This window comes from Mustela putorius, unplaced genomic scaffold (genome assembly GCF_011764305.1).
Source record: "Mustela putorius furo isolate JIRA1106 unplaced genomic scaffold, ASM1176430v1.1 tig00537227_pilon_pilon_pilon, whole genome shotgun sequence".
NCBI classification, from domain to species: Eukaryota; Metazoa; Chordata; class Mammalia; order Carnivora; family Mustelidae; genus Mustela; species Mustela putorius.
In genome coordinates this window covers 38,660,252-38,678,210 of record NW_025422368.1, presented here as the reverse complement: position 1 = coordinate 38,678,210, position 17,959 = coordinate 38,660,252, and the positions used below count along the sequence as shown (strand labels likewise).

Below are 17,959 nucleotides of genomic sequence, written 5' to 3'. Positions count from 1 at the left end.
GGTTTAACCCACTGAGACACCCAGGTGCCGCTCTACAAATTTTTCTATAGAAGTTTCTTGTGAGGATCACAGATGTTATGAGATAATAGAGTTCATACTCCTTAGGCCAGAAAAAGTACATAATCCTTAAAATACCAAAGGCTAATGAAGATGGAAAATAAGAGGAACTGATTTACGCTGCCTTGGGAAGGAAACTGCTCTTTGGAGAGCAATTTGGGAATATCCAGCAAAGAGGAAGATGTGCTAAGCTTGCTAATCAGCAATTCATTTCTTGGAAGTGTAGCTCAGAGAAACTCACACAGGTACAAGGAGGCATGTTTGTGAGTGTTCATTGCAGCGTGGTTTGTAATAGCCACAAATAAGAAACAAGAAAACGTCCATGAGGGAGAGACTCCTTACTATAAATCATGACCTATGTATATATCGTGAGATATTATGTGGCAGTGAAAATAATGCATTAGAGCCACAGGCACTCATATGGGGCCTCCTCTTCCCCCAAGGTTCAATGTCAAAAACAAAAGGCAGACAAACAGGCAAGAAAACAAGATGCAGAAATACTCAAAAGTGTGATACCTTTATGTAAAGATGAGGAACACATAAAAATTCCAAATATTGTTTAGAAATAGGTATGTAGGAAAAATAAAGAAACCCAGGGAAATTATAAGGACAAATTCAGGATAATGGCTACCTTTTGGGGTGGGATTGGTACACAGGGAATTTTTCCTGCACTGGTCATTTCGTGTTTCTTAAACTGGGAGGAAAGTATAAAGTGGTTTACATATCTGAAATATTCCCAATACAGTTTAAGGATAAGCAATTAATGGCACTGTCAAGGGTGAAAGGTAAAATATGTTTTACTGGATAAAATACTTACTTTCTATTTCTTTGACCCCTCATATAGACCACCGCACACATAGAAATATCGTGTGAACATTATCAGACTTTTGATATGAGCATAAAATACCATAATTTATTTGTGAGGTGACTTCCTTCACTCTTTTCTTATGTTTAAGAAGGTATGATGCACCAGGAAAGGACTGGGTGTATCTTAAGAATGGCTATTAAAGGGGCACCTGGGTGGCTCAGTGGGTTAAAGCCTCTGCCTTCAGCTCAGGTCATGATCACATGGTCCTGGGATCAAGCCCCGCGGCTCTCTGCTCAGCAGGGGGCCTGCTTCCTCCTCTCTCTCTGCCTGCCTCTCTGCCTACTTGTGATCTCTGTCTGTCAAATAGTAAGTAAAAACTTAAAAAAAAAGAATGACTATTAAAATCACGATAGGTAATCCTGTCACAGCACTTACTTGTACCATATTATTTACTAAGTGCTTTGCTTGTATTCATTCATTTAATATTGACAGAACCCTATGAGGTAAAGACTATTATCCGCATTTTATCATTGCAGGAACTGAAACACAGACATGGTGAGTGAGTTGTCCAAGGCCTCGTAGGAGAAGACGCTTTGGAGCTAGTCTCTAGAGGCTGGGTGTCTCACTACTACACTACACTGCCTCTTATCTTTTGATGTGTGACTTGCTTAAGAGAACCCAGATTTTACAGTGATATAAATAATATAGTAATATAATGATATAGTGAAGCCAGGGGAAAGGGGTCACAGGATGTAGGTGTGGGGGTTCTGCTGTACGGTTCTTGACACAGAGAATGGGGGCGGGGAGAGGACCGCAGATGTGCGCTCACCTTCCTTCACGGCTTCCTGATGAAGGGAGCTGAGTACGTCTCTCCTCTTCTCCTGGTTACCTGCCAGGGCGAAAGCGTAGGCCAACAGTGCCTTGGTGTAGACATGCTTTCCATGGGGTCCTTCCTTTGCTGACTTCCAGGCTGACTCCAGGCAGAACAGGGCATTGCGGACAACGGGGTGCTGGGGTGGGGAACAAGGAGGGAACCAAGGAAGCACAGGTCAATTTCCAAAGGCATGTGTTCATCTCTTCTCTTTCTTGTGGATGGAGAGAAAAGTATCTTCGTGTTATCATGACATTCATAAGTCAGGAACACAGGCCATATTTTTAGAATTCATTTTGGGTGTGTATATGGCAGCAGTTGGAGGTTCATACGGGAGAAATAGCATCTCTGGGATGGTGTCAATCTTTCTTAGTGGATTGTCCAAATTTTCTGCTGATCTGGGAAGCACTATCCCAGGCATAAAAGGAGAGCGGACACTGGACTTTGAGCAGAGGGCTGGTTCTGACAGCAGGGCAGTGATGTCACTGCATCTAGAACTATGCAGGGGAGGGGGTGGTACCTACAGTGGCAGGGAGAGGAATCTCCAGAAGGGCAATGGTGATGTAGGCAGAGAGGGTCACTTCGTCTTCCACTCCACCCTGTAAGTGAGAGTCAGAGGGAGAGATCAGAGTAATTTAACTTCTGAGCACGCTCTTCACCAGCTCTTTGCCTTCTGCTGTGTCCTGGAATTTATCCCGATTCAGATTCCTCCCCATGGGGCCAGTTACCACAATCAAGCTAAGTCCCATCCCCTCTTTCTTGGTACTATCCAGGTTTCATTTATTTATTTTTTAGTTAGTTAGTTACCTTTGCTAAAATATTCCTATATTATTACCTTCTCTCATCCTTGTGGACATCATAAATGGACAAATCAAAACTAATTCCAAGGGCGCCTTGGAATTAGTGGCTCAATCTGTTAAGTGTCTGCCTTCGACTCAGGTCATGATCTCAGGGTCCTGGGATGGAGTCTCACATCGGACTCCCTGCTCAGAAGAAAGCCTGTTTCTCCTTCTTCCTATGCTGCTCCCCCTGCTTGTGCTCCCTCGCTCTCTCTCTCCCAAATAAATAAATAAAATCTTATTAGAAAAAACAAAAACAAAAACAAAAACAAAACGAATGTGAGAACACCTCACCTTAATGGCATTGTTGAGCAGAGACCCGGAACTCCTGAAACAACCATTGTCCTTCTGCTTTTGGGAGAGCCAGATGAGGGCTTGGGTGATGTGTGATTTCTCGATAAAGACGTAGTTTTGAGCCTGGGCAAAAGTCTTCATTACAAAGGCGGTGAGCCTGAGCAGGGCAGAGGAGATGATATTTATGTTGTTACAATAGTTTTATAACTGTGGCACAGAAAAAGCTTCCTATGACACTGCTTACATTGATGTGAGTCACCTGACAACTTTTTCTGTGTATTTAGAACTCACATAGCCTTTAGACTGCTTGATTTGTTGGCTACATCTAGTATTTCCTTGCTGACTCATTTTCTCATTGCTACAGAGAGTCTAAGAACTTCTTCTTCTTCTTCTTCTTTTTTTTAAAGTTTTATTTATTTATTTGACAGATCTCAAGTAGGCAGAGAGGCAGGCAGAGAGAGAGGGGGAAGCAGTCTCCCTGTTGAGCAGAGAGCCTGATGCGGGGCTTGATCCCAGGACCCTGAGATCGTGACCTGAGCTAAAGGCAGAGGCTTTAACCCACTGAGCCACCCCATAAGAACTTCTGATGTTACTTGTTTTAACTTATTTGAGTAAGGCTTTCTTCTCTTTTGAGATTTCCTTCTGTAGATGGCAGAATCTCCTTACTTACAAGATTAAATAAAAAAAAGAATTAAAAAAAAAGATTGAGTAACTTCAAACTGCTTTGGTCTGCCTTTGGGATTTTATTTATCCATTTATTTTTAAGTAGGCTGTACACCCACCTTATTGCCCAGCACAGGGCTTGAATTTGTGACCCTGAGATCAAGACCTGAGCTGAGATTAAGAGATTAAGAGTCAGGTGCTTATCTGACTGAGCCACCCAGTGGCTCAATTCCATGCTTTAGGGATTTTAAAATAATGTTGCTTGTCACTGGGTTCTCCTCTTTTCTTTCTTCCTATGAGTGAATTTATTCACAGTCAAGATGACTGTGATCTAAAAACATTAAAAGCTGAAGTGAACATGGTTTATCTAGAAGTTAGAGGATATGGTCATTGGCCATATATTAAAAAACTCATGGCTATGGGAGCTATTCTAGAAAAAAAGTAACCATTTAAAAAATAGCTGTTTCTGGGTGTCGGGGTGGCTCAGTCAGTTAACCACCTGAAATTAATTGTCTGACTTGATTTTTGGCTCAAGTCAGGATTTCAGAATCATGAGATCGAGCCCCACGTCGGAGTCTGTGCTGAGTACAGAGGCTGCTTAAGATTCTCTCCCTCTGTCCCTCCCCCTGCTCGTGTGCTCTTCCTCTTAAAAAACTAGCTGTTTTAGAAAGAATACCTTGATTATTACTAACTGGATGAATTTGGGGGACAAATCTAACATATAGTTGAATGTCAGCTTTTCCGCTTGTTACCCTGCTATATTTGTCAAGTATAACCAACTAGGGCTCCCTGCTCAGCAGAAAGCCTGCTTCTCCTTCTCCCTATGCTCATGCTCTAGAGGTTTAATAATACATATCTGATAAGGTTACTGTGAATGTAATTGTGATAATATATGTAAAGAGCTGGTAAAAAAATAGGACCTCAAAGAACTGTCAATCACTTACCAGGTGTTGCCCTCATTCCTGCCATATTTCTCCCCAAAGGTGCTATAGGAGCCATCACGGTGCCTGTAATTCAGCTGCCTCTGGTAACCTGAAACGGAAGGTTAATGAAACAATATGACAGACTGTGTATGTTGCGGCCAGAGAAATTACTAAAATGCTTTGGTTTCTCTTTGTGATATTTCTTAAATTGTGCTGTCCTATGTTACAAGGTTCTGCATTTTAAACATTTATTAGAGGCTGGACCCTGGATAATCTTAAAATTAACTGTCCTTCCTATCATAGTAACTATGATACTATGATTCGCTAACATATCATAGACTTGATAAGTAACTCAAGCCTATTAGGAAATCCAATCTATTGTTAAAATGACACTGTGAAGTCTTCACTCATTTAATCACTCACCAGTATTGAGGTAGCCAATGGCTTTGGACATGACTTCTGGAGTCAGCTGTTGTGTTTTATTTAGATAATCCAGAACATGGATGTTGGGAGCGAAGAGGACCATATTCTGTTCTCCGCAGCCATAGGGCATTCGGAGGAGATTTTGTATGTTTTTCATGGCAGAGCCCAGTATGTCTCCTAGAGAGTGAGAGAGATGGGATGTGATAAAGCTTATAGATTATAATCTATGTGAATCATTAAGAGGAAATGAATAATTTTAGGAAGATTAAAAAATAAATATTTTTAGGAAGGGTGAGCTGTCCAGGGACAGAAGTATGATTGGGAACAATACAAAAGCCCAAAGAAAGAGGGAAAAACCAAGTTAATATTACAATTGTGATTTCGAGTATTTATGGAAAAGGAAAAAGGAAAAACTATCAATAGAGCAGAATAACTCACTAGGGCTGGAGCTTACCCAATACGAAGGTGAAGGCTCGAGCAGAGTCTTCTACTACATTCTCTGGCAACTTCAAAGATAATTGTTCAGATACCTCAGCACCTAGAGAAATAATGGAAATTACTTCTGCCATGTATGTCTTGAAGAGCTCCAAACCCAGAAGCCAGAACTGTGCCTTACACTTAAACTTCTGAAAAGTTGTCACTCTTTTAATATGCTTGTTTTATGTGTGTGTGTGTGTGTGTGTATTTATCTTAAATGTGTACGAATGGGAAACTGAGATTTCCAGAAATTCTCCTTCCTCATCCCTTTTTTTCCCCCATATGTAGAGTACATTCCAAAAGAAGGCTACAGATTGAGAAGTGTCCATGATGTTGTGACTCTGTTGTGGTCATCCTGTGGCTAGCATGAGATGGTTATCACAAGATGATCTCTTTAGTGTTCATCTCTAACTTCTTTATTCAACAGTGTAATGAAAAAAACCCTAATGTATACACAAACAAAGAAAAAAATCTCTGAAAGTTCCTGAATTTTATAATAATTCTCTGTCCTTACTGCCATCAAATTTCACCAGATATGAAGATAGTATTTTTGTGGAAGATGTGAGAGTGTGTGTGGGGGTTGAAGATGAACAATGTTTGACTCACTGAAAATAAAATAATTGCTGGTGACAGGCATATATGTACCGCCGTTTTAGTACTGGTAAATTTCCCGCCGTTTTAGTACTGGTAAATTTCAGGATAATGAAAGAAAATTTAGTATTTATTTTCATGCTGCCTCCCTTCCTCATGAAATTAATATTGAAACTTTTGTCAAAGAGTACAAAATTAAAAAAAAAAGGTACAAAATTTCAGTTATGCAAGAGGATTATGTTGTAGAGAACAGTGCCTACTATTTAATTTAAATTCAATTGATTAACATATAGTGCATTGTTAGTTTCAGAAGCAGAGCTCAGTTTCATCAGTCATATTTATATAACACCCAGGGCTCATTCTACCACGTGCCCTCCTTAATGCCCATCACCCAATTCTCCCATCCTCCCATCCCCCTCCCTTCCAGGAACCCTAAGTGGGCTTCCTGCAGTTTTTTTTTTCTTCAAGATTTTAAGACAGCACAAGCAGGGGAGGGGGCAAAGGGAGAGAGAGAAGCAGACTCCCCACTGAGCAGGGACTGCGATGTGGGGTTTGATTTCAGGACCTGGGACCATGACTTGAGCTGAAGGTAGACGCTTAACTCACTAAACCACCCAGGCACCCCTGTTTCCTCTAGTTAAGTCTCTCATGGTTTGTCTCCCTATCCCATTTTGTCTTATTTTATTTTTCCCTCCCTTCCTCTATGATCCTCTCTTTTGTTTCTTAAATTCTACATATCAGTGAGATCACATGATAATTACTTTTCTCTGACTGATTCATTTTGCTTAGCATACTACCTTTTAGTTCCATCCGCATTGTCGCAAATGGTGAGATTTAATTTTTTTAATGGCCAAGTAATATTTCATTATACATAAATATATACACCACATCTTTTTTTATCCATTCATCTGTCGATGGACATCTGGGCTCGTTCCATAGTTTGGCTATTGTGGACACTGCTGCTCTAAACATTGGGGGGCATATTCCCCTTTGGATCATGCAATTTATATCTTTGGGGTAAATACCCAGTAGTGCAATTGCTGGGTCATAGGGTAGCTCATTTTTAATTTTTTGAGGCGCTTCCATCTTGTTTTCCAGAGTGGTTGTACCAACATACATTCTAGAACAGTGCCTACTATTAACAATATACTGTACACTTAAAAACTTGTTAATAAGGGGCACCTGGGTGGCTCTGTGGGTTAAGCCTCTGCCTTTGGCTCAGGTTGTAATCTCAGGGTCCTGGGATCTAGCCCTACATTGGGCAGAGAGCCCACTTCCCTCTCTCTCTCTGCCTGCCTCTCTGCCTACTTGTGATCTCTATCTGTCAAATAAATAAAGAAAAATATTTATTAAAAAAAACTTGTTAATAAGATAGATCTCACATTAAGTGTGATCTCACATTAAATGTAGTAAGAGATAGAAATGTAATACATACTTATGTATGTATTATTTATATGTTAAATAAATTCATTCATTCAAAAAAATAAGAAAACAGATGCCATAAACAAAGGTAAAAGACAAATTGCCAAGCAAAAAAAATTTGCAACTTATTCAATGAAGAATCAATGTAATACAGATGAAGCAGAAAAAAAGACAAATCACTAGAACCTGAATGGTCAAAGGGTATGAAGTCATTCATGAATATGTAAAAATAAGCTCATATTCACTTGTGAGTATAGAAATTAAGATTGAAACAACACTATTTTTCAGGAAAACTGAAAACTCTGATGGTTAAAGATGATGGTGATTGTGCAGGACAATATAAACTGGTGGGAATAGTAACACATTTCGGTAATAAAGGAAAGGTTTTTAAGTTCTATTAAAATTTAAGAATATATATGTTCCCTCTTAGGAATTTCACATTTTGGTATCTACCTTAAATATATTTTCATGTGTTTATAAGGAGGCATTCATTCATTCATTCATTCATTCTGGCAAATAGTTAAAAAAATTGAGCAATAGCTAAAAAACAATCAGAACCATGATATATTGATAGTACGGAATTAAAGGGACTAAAAAAGATTACCTAGTTCTATAATTTAATATGGCTAGATTTCTAGAACAGGTTGCTCAGTAAAAAGTTATAAAATGTTAGTTATAGAATGGAACATATACCATTTATAAAAATCACATATATATAAACAAATTCATGTGCATATTATTTCTAAACATACATGGATGATCATTAAAGTATTGACAAAGTTTCCCGTTAATATGAAGTTTTTTTTTGAAAGATTTTATTTATTTATTTGACAGAGAGAGAGAGATCACAAGTAGGCAGAGAGGCAGGCAGAGAGAGGGGGAAGTAGGCTCCCTGCTGAGCAGAGAGCCCGATGTGGGGCTGGATCCCAGGATGCTGAGATCATGACCTGAGCCGAAGGCAGAGGCTTAACCCACTGAGCCACCCAGGCGCTCCTGAAGTTTTGTTTAATCTTGTAAAGGAGAATGTATTTTTATATTACATGGGCAATTAAGTTAATTTTAATAAAACTACTTGATGATTATCCCTAGATACACAAGAAATAAATAAAAAGAGCTCAGTGATGGAAGTCGTACCAAGATAAAAGGATGTGGTGGCAAATTTACTTAAATGTAGAAATAAGGCTAAACAACCAGGCAATTATGTTTTTAGAACATATTTTATATATTTGTAGTCTTGAGAGTATAATAAGCATAATAAACAGAACTGTTCATTATACAAACAGAAGAGAAATATATATATAAATATTATATAAACTGAATATTATATAAACCAAAGAGAAAGGCAAAAAAAAAGATATATGATATTGATTTGACATTGTTTGAGGTGAGAACATATTGTGCTGATTAACTTTCTTAGTGTATCAACATTCTGTGTTTTTGTTTGGACTAGAACACTTTCCACCAAAATAAATATATCTTCTGCTGTGAGTTTCTTTAGTATCTTCTCCAAAGACTGATAGAACATTAGGTACAAGATTGGCATCAAACAAATATTGATATGACAATAATGGTATAGGCTGAGACTATTCTTTCTTTAGGACACAGCATGGTCCCATTATCAAATGCTCTTGCCTATGCAAAACTCAATATTGAGGTGGCTTGAATTTGGCTACCCATATGGTATGTAACTAAATAATCAAGGAAACATTCCTTTTGGCAATATTCATTTGATTCTACTCACTTTCTATGTAACCACGTCATACATGGAAGGGCATTTGAGTGTTTGTACAGGTGCTATAACAGATAAAAATTTGGAAAGCATGGGCTAGGAATAGTCTCCTGATCAAATTATGTGGTTTCTCTAAGAACTGCTTCCCTCATTTATCAAATGGGTCAATGGTTCTTTGGGTCTTAGCTCATAAGGAGGTGTAGGAATAAGATAGAGGATTCTCTGAACTTTAAATATTATAGAAACTTTAGTCAATGCTATTTTAATTATGATGAATGACTCTTACCTGATAGGCAGAGCAGGGAATTAAATGTTGCTTCCTTCTCTAGTCCTTCAGGCTATAGGTGGAAAGAAAGAAAGGTAGAGGTGAGAATGGACAATTATGTTGATAGTGGAACCACCAATTTCCTGATCAGGAAGAGAAGAATTGGAGCTGACTTCCAAATGTATTACATAAAGAATCGATAAGTATAAGCAATATGAAGGAGATAGGTTGATAGAGTAGAAAATGAGGAAAAATTATGTAAGTATCAAGAGAGAAAGAAAGATAGAGACTGAGAGATAGAGAGAGGAGAGACTATTGTGAAATATTCTGTGCTTATGTATTATTTAGCCCTTCTTACCTAAAACTTGGAACCTTCAACGCACAATTATTTTTATTGGCTCATGGTGACCTATCGAATGGGTAGGCTTACTTACTTCAACCAGCAAGGACTTAATAATGGTGTCCTTCTTGCCATATTCAGGGACCACCGCCACATCATTCCCACATATCTCTTGAGATGCCAGTGCCTCTGCACTCACGGTGAAATTCACATTTCCTAAAAAAGGGGCAATACTGATGAGTACCATCTCCTTCTTTTGCCATGCCTCCAAACCTCAAGATTTATGAGTGCTCAATCCTTATAAGCTTTTTTTTTGTGTGTGTTTTATGAAAACACAGGAGCAGGAATGGAAGCAGCATCAACTAGAGGCTAGTGACCCTGAGAATCCAAGGCAGAGATAGATGGAGGCAAGCGAAGGGAGGGGATAGTCTTCTAGACATCCTAGAATAAAAGACAAAGGAAAAAGTATCTACAAGGCAGTGGCAACAGGGGTGATGTGTGTGTGTGTGAGGGGCATGGTCTTTGCCTGAGGGAAGTAGCACTAGATGTAAGGATCCAACTGATATATACAATTCTTGAGTAGAGAATTGCCTCTAGGAGACTATTACTCACCTAACACCTTTGGCCTTATTGCCCAGGACATGGTTTGCCGGCTACAGATGCAGTGAGGTGCCTGTTCCTTCTCCTGGACTAGGAATGCAGAGTTCAGGTGTAGGTGCACACTAACCTGAAACCACAGAGACAAAGAGACAGATTAGAGGGAGAAGGGAACCAAAGGTAGAACGGTTTGAAACAAAGCATATTGGGGGACTGCTTAGATATTAAGTTGTCTAATATTGAAACTGATCTAAATATAAACTGACTACCTAACAGTGGATCTGACATTGAAATCTTTGTATTTTAATACAAATAATCTGCTCTTTTGTGGGGTGACACAAGAGGTCAGGAAAAGTAGAACGCCTCTGCCTGTGGAACTTCTACTTCTTTGGCCTGGGATCTTGAACATTCCCTCAGCTCTCCCAGCAAGAGTGTTCAAGATTTATAAACTGTTATGGGCTCAGCAGAGGTAAGATGCTCATAAGTAACTTTCAAAGTAAGGTTTAATCTAATTAAGCTTTATGATGATATATAAAAGTTAAATATATGGAATGTACAAGTCAAAAACTTGGATCTAGGACATGAGAATGAAGCCTACTGATTTTTGTTCACTATGTCAGGAATCTTCATAGTGTGCAAACTTCCTAATCTTATGGGGTTGGGGCAAGGGTCCGAGGCTTGTTTGAAGTTGCGAGTATATGGAAATCTCAGCAACCATAGCTTCTATCACATCTGAGTATCTCTGAGAGTATTCCTCCTCGGGTAAGAGCCCGTTATACATAGGAGTTTGTCAGTATTTCAAAGAATAGGATTTTTAATTTACTTGACTGCCATACATTGTGTTCAATTTAGAAAAGAGAGGTCTTTACCACCATGCATTTGGGAAGGTAGTTGAAGACAGTGGCCTTGAGTGTGAAGGCCTCTCCGCGGATCACAGAGTAGGGCATTGTGAGCTCCACAAAGAAGGGCTGGAAGGCTCGGAAGGAGGCAGGAAGAGAGAGACCAAGTCCAGTGTCATTGGACAGGCAGAAGGCCCCTGCCTTCCAGTCCGTGATGGTATCAGGGACAGTTACTCCCACTTCGGCCACTCCTGATGAGCTGGGGAGGATGGCAATGTGAAGAACTGAAAGTGAGCAGTTAAGGAAATCCTTTCTAGCAAGAGAATCCCTATAAATAATTCTATTGTCATGACTTATGCACCCAGTAGAAATGTCAATAAAAGAGAGTATCATCAAAGTGGGAAAATTTAAGAAGTCCTTTACTTCCAAATCTGTTTTCAATTCTAGTCTTTATCAGAATTTCCTATAGACACAGAATTATAGCATTTTCTAGTATAGACACTATTCTTATGAAACAAATATGTATTTTGAGATTGCTCTTAAATTTTACTCTTTAAAATACTGTTCTAATGAGGGCAGGGTTTTTAAAGTTTTAGTTCTACTACAATGGTGTGTAGTTGGCCTGACTGATTCTGTTTTTAACTCATGATTGTTGGCCACTGGAGAATCTCTTATAGGTGTTAGTCTCTGCAGGGCCTGATCATATTTACTCCTTATTCCTATTTTCTGGAAGTCTTAGAACTAACTGTGTGCAAAATTTCTTAGCTCTGATGCAATGTGTCTAAGAGATACTTGGATATTGAAAAATTGGCTAAAAATGGGAACTTGTGAGAAGTCTATATCATTGCCTTTTATATATAAAGAAAGTTACTTACTCTAACACCACCAAGTCCCAGATCCACGTCTCAGGGAAGTACTTTCGCACAGTCTCTGGGGGAGCCTTGGAAACAAGGGCCATCTCCATAAATTCATTGCCTCTTTGCAATCCAGATACGACTATGGTGGGTGAGGGGGGGAGACAGAAATAATAAATACGACAGATAAAGAGATTATAATACATGCTACAAAAGAAATAAATAGGGTGATGGAACAGACAAGAACCAGGAGAGGATGCTTGGGTGATAAGGGAAAGCTTCTTTGAGGAGGTGGTATTTTTGCTGAATCCTGAAGTCTTAGGTCAGTTCTAAGTGAGCTGGAAGAAAAGAATCGCAAGCAGAGGGCAGAGCCCTAAGAAGGAGCTTAGGATGGTCTATGGAGTAGAAAAAGAGTCCTATGTGGTCATTGTGCTCTGTCTCAAGAGGCAAGTGATAGGAAGTGTGTTGGGAGGAGGACAGGACTAGTTCCCATTTGGTGTGTTCCTCTGTGGGATCAAAGAAACATCATACCCAAACATGAAGACAATGGCTCTGAGAAAGTTTATAGGAGTGGGGGATCAAGGATTAAAAAAATTCTTTATTTCCACATGTGCCAGAAAGTCAGTCAGATTTTCTCATCTATTTACCTTCTGTTAATAGTGTACTGGTAAATATTCAACAATCAGTTCTCTGAAAAAAATTTGTATATCACAGCCCCCCACACCCTCCCCATATATATATATACCTTGTACATATGTAAGTTTACTATAAATTCTACTGTAAAGGATGGTAGACTTTTATTTATAAATAATAAAAAAATATAATAATATTTACTTAAATTCCATATAACCAGTTAATTTTCACCAAACGCTTTCCTTGATTTTTGACACATTCTCTAGATGTACTCAACCTATATTCCACCATGATTTGATGATATCAGTCTAGAAATAAATGTAAAGTATCATCTGATTCACCAGTAAAGTAATCCATTTCATTGACAAATGAATGTGACTTCAACATGAATACTGGGTGCTAATTCTGGTAATTAAAGGGCTTCCTTATCTAACTGGTGAGAATGTAGTCCCAACTTGTGAATATTTCTGTTTCACAACAGATAAGTTTATACTTATTCTCTGGAAATTATCTTTCCTTCTCAACCTTGCCCATTCCCACATCTCCATTTACTAGAGGGAGTCATTCTTTTATGAATGACTTTCTTGATTGCTCAGTCAGAATTAACCCTTTCTTTTATTTTGCTTATCTGCCTTTCTCTCTCTCTCTTTTTAAAAATGGAAGTATAGTCGACACACGATGTTACTGTACCTCTCAGAAAACATCTTAGTCTGCCTCATATTCTCTCCAGCATGCAGGGGCTTGACACAATCAGAAATTTGGAGTTTGTATTGCTCTGTGATCTTGAGTGAGAACCTTAATGTATCTGAATCACAAGGACTTTTTTGTTAATTTTATCACATTTTATCTTTTAAAATATTCTTTTATTTGACTCAATGTATTAACTTTTATTATTTTTTTTACCTGGAGAAGCCAATAGTCTTTGAGTTGAGTGTGCTACTATGTTTTCAGGCTGTGCACATACTTTGGGTTTGTGAATCTTTGTGTTGGTGAACACTTTTAAGCCCATATCCTGTAAAGGAGATTATCACTTAATCAGCACGTATTCTAAAATATATACAGGCATATATTTCATTGCATTTCACAAATAATTCAATTAACTTAATACTAAACTTTCAATGTTCATATCTTTAGAAGGGATATTGGTATACATATGGAGGTAATTTTATTCTGTTGTTAAAATTCTTTTAACAGTAATATTTTATATATATGATCCTTTATAAATAGCACCAGGCAATGATTTTTAGGAAAACTGAATTAAAAAAATTAAAAAAAAAACACTTGATTACTAGTCCAAAAAATTCTAGCCCTGGCTCTGTTGCTATTAGCAGATCTGCACCTATTAGTGACCTTGGAGAGGTCACCTCTCTGTGTCCCATTACCTTCAATTATGACATGAAGGCATTACAATAAGTACTTTTTTCACATATAATATTTTGTAAATCTTTAGAACGGATCATCTAGTGTATAAGGAATTTACCTGTAGGAAGCTATACATATCTTTTTCATTTGTATTTGTTACCGGGGAATACATGACCCCGTTGATATAGACATTTTGGTGATCGATACAATCTCTATCATCTTCCTTTTGTTGATTCAAGCTCCCAGGGAAACCGGTGAGGTCCTTCACAGGTAGCAGGTTATAAACCTGTACAAATGCAAAGGACAAAAGGACAAACTTATTTGTGGCTTATTCTTCTTAAATGCAAAGAGAAAACAATAATCACCACCAGTCTTTGAGCACCACTGTCACTTCAGTTATTTACAGATATGATTTCAAAGCTGTTTTTAAGAGTTTTAAGAGAAAAAAAAAAAAAACCTAAACATTCCCATCTGAGTACTCAAAGACCACAATAATTTGTTACACAGTTCAGAGGCAAACACTAGACTCCATACTGGATTAGAATAAAATTTTATTGAGATAAATTGATGTCTGCTGTATTTGAAACAGTATAGTATAAAACTTCAGGTTGATAGAACGAAATGATGGCTTTGTCTCTCCTTCTGGTTCACAACTGACCTAGTGTGTAACAAAGTTAATGAACTTATGTTCTAAACTGGCACATGAATAAGTGTATGTCCTATATGTAGGGCAGGATAGTATTTTCTTAGGTATTATTCATGGGAACAAAATGCTCCAAATCTTCACACAGTACATAAAATACTGGAAACGATGTTTTCAAATTCATTTGAAAGGGAAGGGGAAGACAGATGTAAAAATGCTGATAGTGCACTGTGTTATATTCAGAGGAGTTTAAAACTGCTTGGTCAAGTAAATAGGGTAATGGAATTAAATGCTCTCTCAGAGGTAGCTGTCTTACTATTCCCCACCTCCCTGCTCTGCTATTTTCTCTAAAGCGTATTATGTGTTACTATCTATCTCATCTTTGGAAACATAAGTTCCATGAGAGCATGGCTTTTTGTCTTTTGAGTAGGTTACTACTAGATCCCCAACACTTCAGCAAGTAGTGGGCACACCTAGAACACAGCAGACACTAAATAAGTATGTGTTGAATGGATGGCTTATGCTATTGAGAGCGAAGTGTTTCATTAGTAAAATATTATCAAGGCTGTGGAGGATTGGGTTAGTGAGTTAGTGTTCTAACCAAAGTCTACTATTAACTACCTAAAAGTTTCTACTTTTTAAATTAACAAACCAATAGGAAGGACATTCTGCCTTATCTATCTGCCAACATTGTTATAATTTAGAACCCCTACCGAGAACTAAAAAATTATGTTATATAAACATAAAAACATCATTATTTTCCCATGTATCCGCTTATTCCCATTGAAATGTACTTAATACTTTCTTTAGAAGAATTCTAATATTTTCAATTAAATTCCATTTGGAAGGACCAAAATGTTAGATGTCTTTTCTTTCTTTCTTTCTTTCTTTTTTTTAAAGATTTTATTTATTTATTTGATAAGAGATCACAGAGGGGCAGAGAGGCAGGCAGAGAGAGAGGAAGGGAAGCAGGCTCTCACTGAGCAGAGAGCCTGATGCGGGGCTCAATCCCAGGACCTTGAGATCATGACCTGAGCTGTAGGCAGAGGCTCAAACCACTGAGCCACCCAGGCGCCCCTAGATGTCTTTTCTTATAACTTTCTTTTTCAGAGAGTAAAATATAAATTTCCCTTTGTAAAATTTTGATAGTGAGAAAAAAAGTACCTTAAGGAAGAGATTATTTCAACTGAACTCATAGAAAATCTGAAGATGTAAGCAGGTTACTGTTAGCTCGTGTTGTTTTTCATTGTTCTACTCTGGCCACACCCCTGTGCTATTTCTTCTATTCACCCAACATTTTAAAGGATTTCATTTAGCAATGCAATTGGTAAATGAAATTAATTCATTTTTCCAAATTTTTTTCATCAGAGACAGTGTTTCTTCCTTCAGAAATTGTGTTCATCTTGGGACATACAGTGTTTGATATAATTCTTATAAAAACAGAAATTTGGGGCGCCTCGGTGGCTCAGTGGGTTAAAGCCTCTGCCTTCGGCTCAGGTCACGATCCCAGGGTCCTTGGATAGAGCCCTGCATCAGGTTCTCTGCTCTGTGGGGAGCCTGCTTCCTCCTCTCTCTGTCTCTGCTTGTGTCTCTGCCTACTTGTCTGTCAAAGAAATAATAAAATCTTAAAAAAGAAATAAAAACAGAAATTTCATATTTCATATCAGTTTTAGTTGAAGTCAGTGCACCACTTTTGTTAGGCTTTTTCAAACATTTCAACAAATTAACTTGAAGACGACTGTTACTAGTATGATTAAGCTCTAGGATTTCAGGAGCTTCGAATGGTATATGATTTTATTAATATATGTATACACATACAAAAACATATACATATACATGTTTGTGTATGCATATATAAAAATTATGTAAATAAATATCTATGTATTCAAATGTAATATATTTCTTATCAAAAAAGGGCCCATGAAGGAGATAAAACCTATGAACTCCTAGATAAATAAAATTTTAATAGATCTGATCTTACTCAGGTAGGCATTTCTCCTTGCTCTGAGCCCCTTGTGTGGCCTTTCCTGACCCCCAAGATTGCTGGGAACTCACCGAGGCTGCGGACAGCTCTGCTTCAGGCTTCATGAGCAGCACACTTTGGTCCACCGCACGGAGGGCGCACAGCGATTGAGGAGAAGCTGAAACTCGCAGGTGGGCATGTGAAGCCGGAAGACTTTGTGCTGGACGGAAGCTCAGGTCCACCTATGGAATTGGGAAGAACAGTCGAAAAAACAAATGTCCTGATTTAACTGTGCATTCACAAGCATTTCCCGAGGGTTCCTCACGTTCAATATACGCTCACTCTGACTTGGTGATGGTTGGCACCATGTGAGTCTTGGGGCTTTTTGTCCCTTACACATCATTCTGATGCTCAAGAATCAGTTGAGCCATTATAATGATATCTAATTATTCTTATAAATTGTTAAATTTGAGACGTCATTTTTTACCTTTGGCACATGGTAAGGTGTTTATCAAGTGCGGGTGGAACGCAAATGGTTCTAGATGCTCTTGTATTTTTCTTTTGGCTCTTTAGTAGCCTTAAAAACTTGCTTACATATTTTCCAACACTTCATCATAGAAAGGAACAAGGTATTCTGAACTGTATCATATAGTAAGAGACAATGCATGAGAATTTTGAACCAAGAGTCAAATGACATGGCTTCTTTGTGTGACTCTGCCATTACCTAGCCTAGAAACTCTGAAAAATTCATTTAATTCCTTTGGCCCCAGTGTTCACATGCAGAACATAATTGATAATAATAGCAACTTTTGGTTTTAAATGTTGAAAATTTCATGATAAAGAAACCCACCTTGTTGGCTAGACATTTTTCAACCTTGTATTTTGCAGAATCCCCGACCACTTCCCCATCAGGTAAAATGGTGAAGAGGAGCAATCGAGCGATGGGAGCAATGTCTATCTCCACGGGGACTGACACGGAAAAATGGCCATTCACTGGAGCACAGAGAAAATGAGGAGGTGATTATGGCTTAGACAACTCCCCGGGGCTGAAATGAAATTTTTCTGTTGCACAAAACTATTTTTAGGAGTCTGGGCTGGTGAGTGACCGTTTCTATTAGTTGGTGTAACAGATAAAAGAAAAAGTAGATGTAATAAATAAATGTCTATGTCTAAGAATTCTCTACCACTAAGAACTCTAGCTTTAGAAAAAACTTTATTTAAGTGCTCTCTTATAAATCATATAATGATTTCACACCAATTTTCAGCATTAGCCCATCTCTAAATTTCTGATGCTATCTGAGGATATGGAGACATCCACTTGGCTACTATTTGATCAAGACTTCACACTAGAGGAGGGGAATAGAAC

The 17,959-nt window shown here is 38.2% G+C and overlaps 2 protein-coding genes across 4 annotated transcripts in view; one reads left to right on the top strand and one right to left on the bottom strand.

Annotated features, from left to right (window-relative positions):
• KLRG1 (killer cell lectin like receptor G1) overlaps positions 1-17,959 on the top strand; it is a 371,299-nt gene that overhangs the window by 107,253 nt on the left and 246,087 nt on the right. The window lies entirely within an intron of this gene.
• The window catches only part of LOC106003281 (alpha-2-macroglobulin), a 41,437-nt gene that overhangs the window by 7,994 nt on the left and 15,484 nt on the right, over positions 1-17,959 (bottom strand). Inside the window, exons 14-28 of the mRNA XM_045073424.1 lie at positions 17,444-17,586; positions 16,686-16,835; positions 14,106-14,273; positions 13,529-13,637; positions 12,014-12,134; positions 11,169-11,397; positions 10,315-10,429; positions 9,797-9,918; positions 9,384-9,435; positions 5,333-5,416; positions 4,879-5,055; positions 4,477-4,564; positions 2,870-3,026; positions 2,261-2,335; positions 1,695-1,875 (exon numbers count right to left, since the gene is read on the bottom strand). Of these exons, the coding sequence (XP_044929359.1) occupies positions 1,695-1,875; positions 2,261-2,335; positions 2,870-3,026; positions 4,477-4,564; positions 4,879-5,055; positions 5,333-5,416; positions 9,384-9,435; positions 9,797-9,918; positions 10,315-10,429; positions 11,169-11,397; positions 12,014-12,134; positions 13,529-13,637; positions 14,106-14,273; positions 16,686-16,835; positions 17,444-17,586 (1,971 nt within the window). The remainder of the gene's footprint in view (positions 1-1,694; positions 1,876-2,260; positions 2,336-2,869; positions 3,027-4,476; positions 4,565-4,878; positions 5,056-5,332; positions 5,417-9,383; positions 9,436-9,796; positions 9,919-10,314; positions 10,430-11,168; positions 11,398-12,013; positions 12,135-13,528; positions 13,638-14,105; positions 14,274-16,685; positions 16,836-17,443; positions 17,587-17,959) is intronic.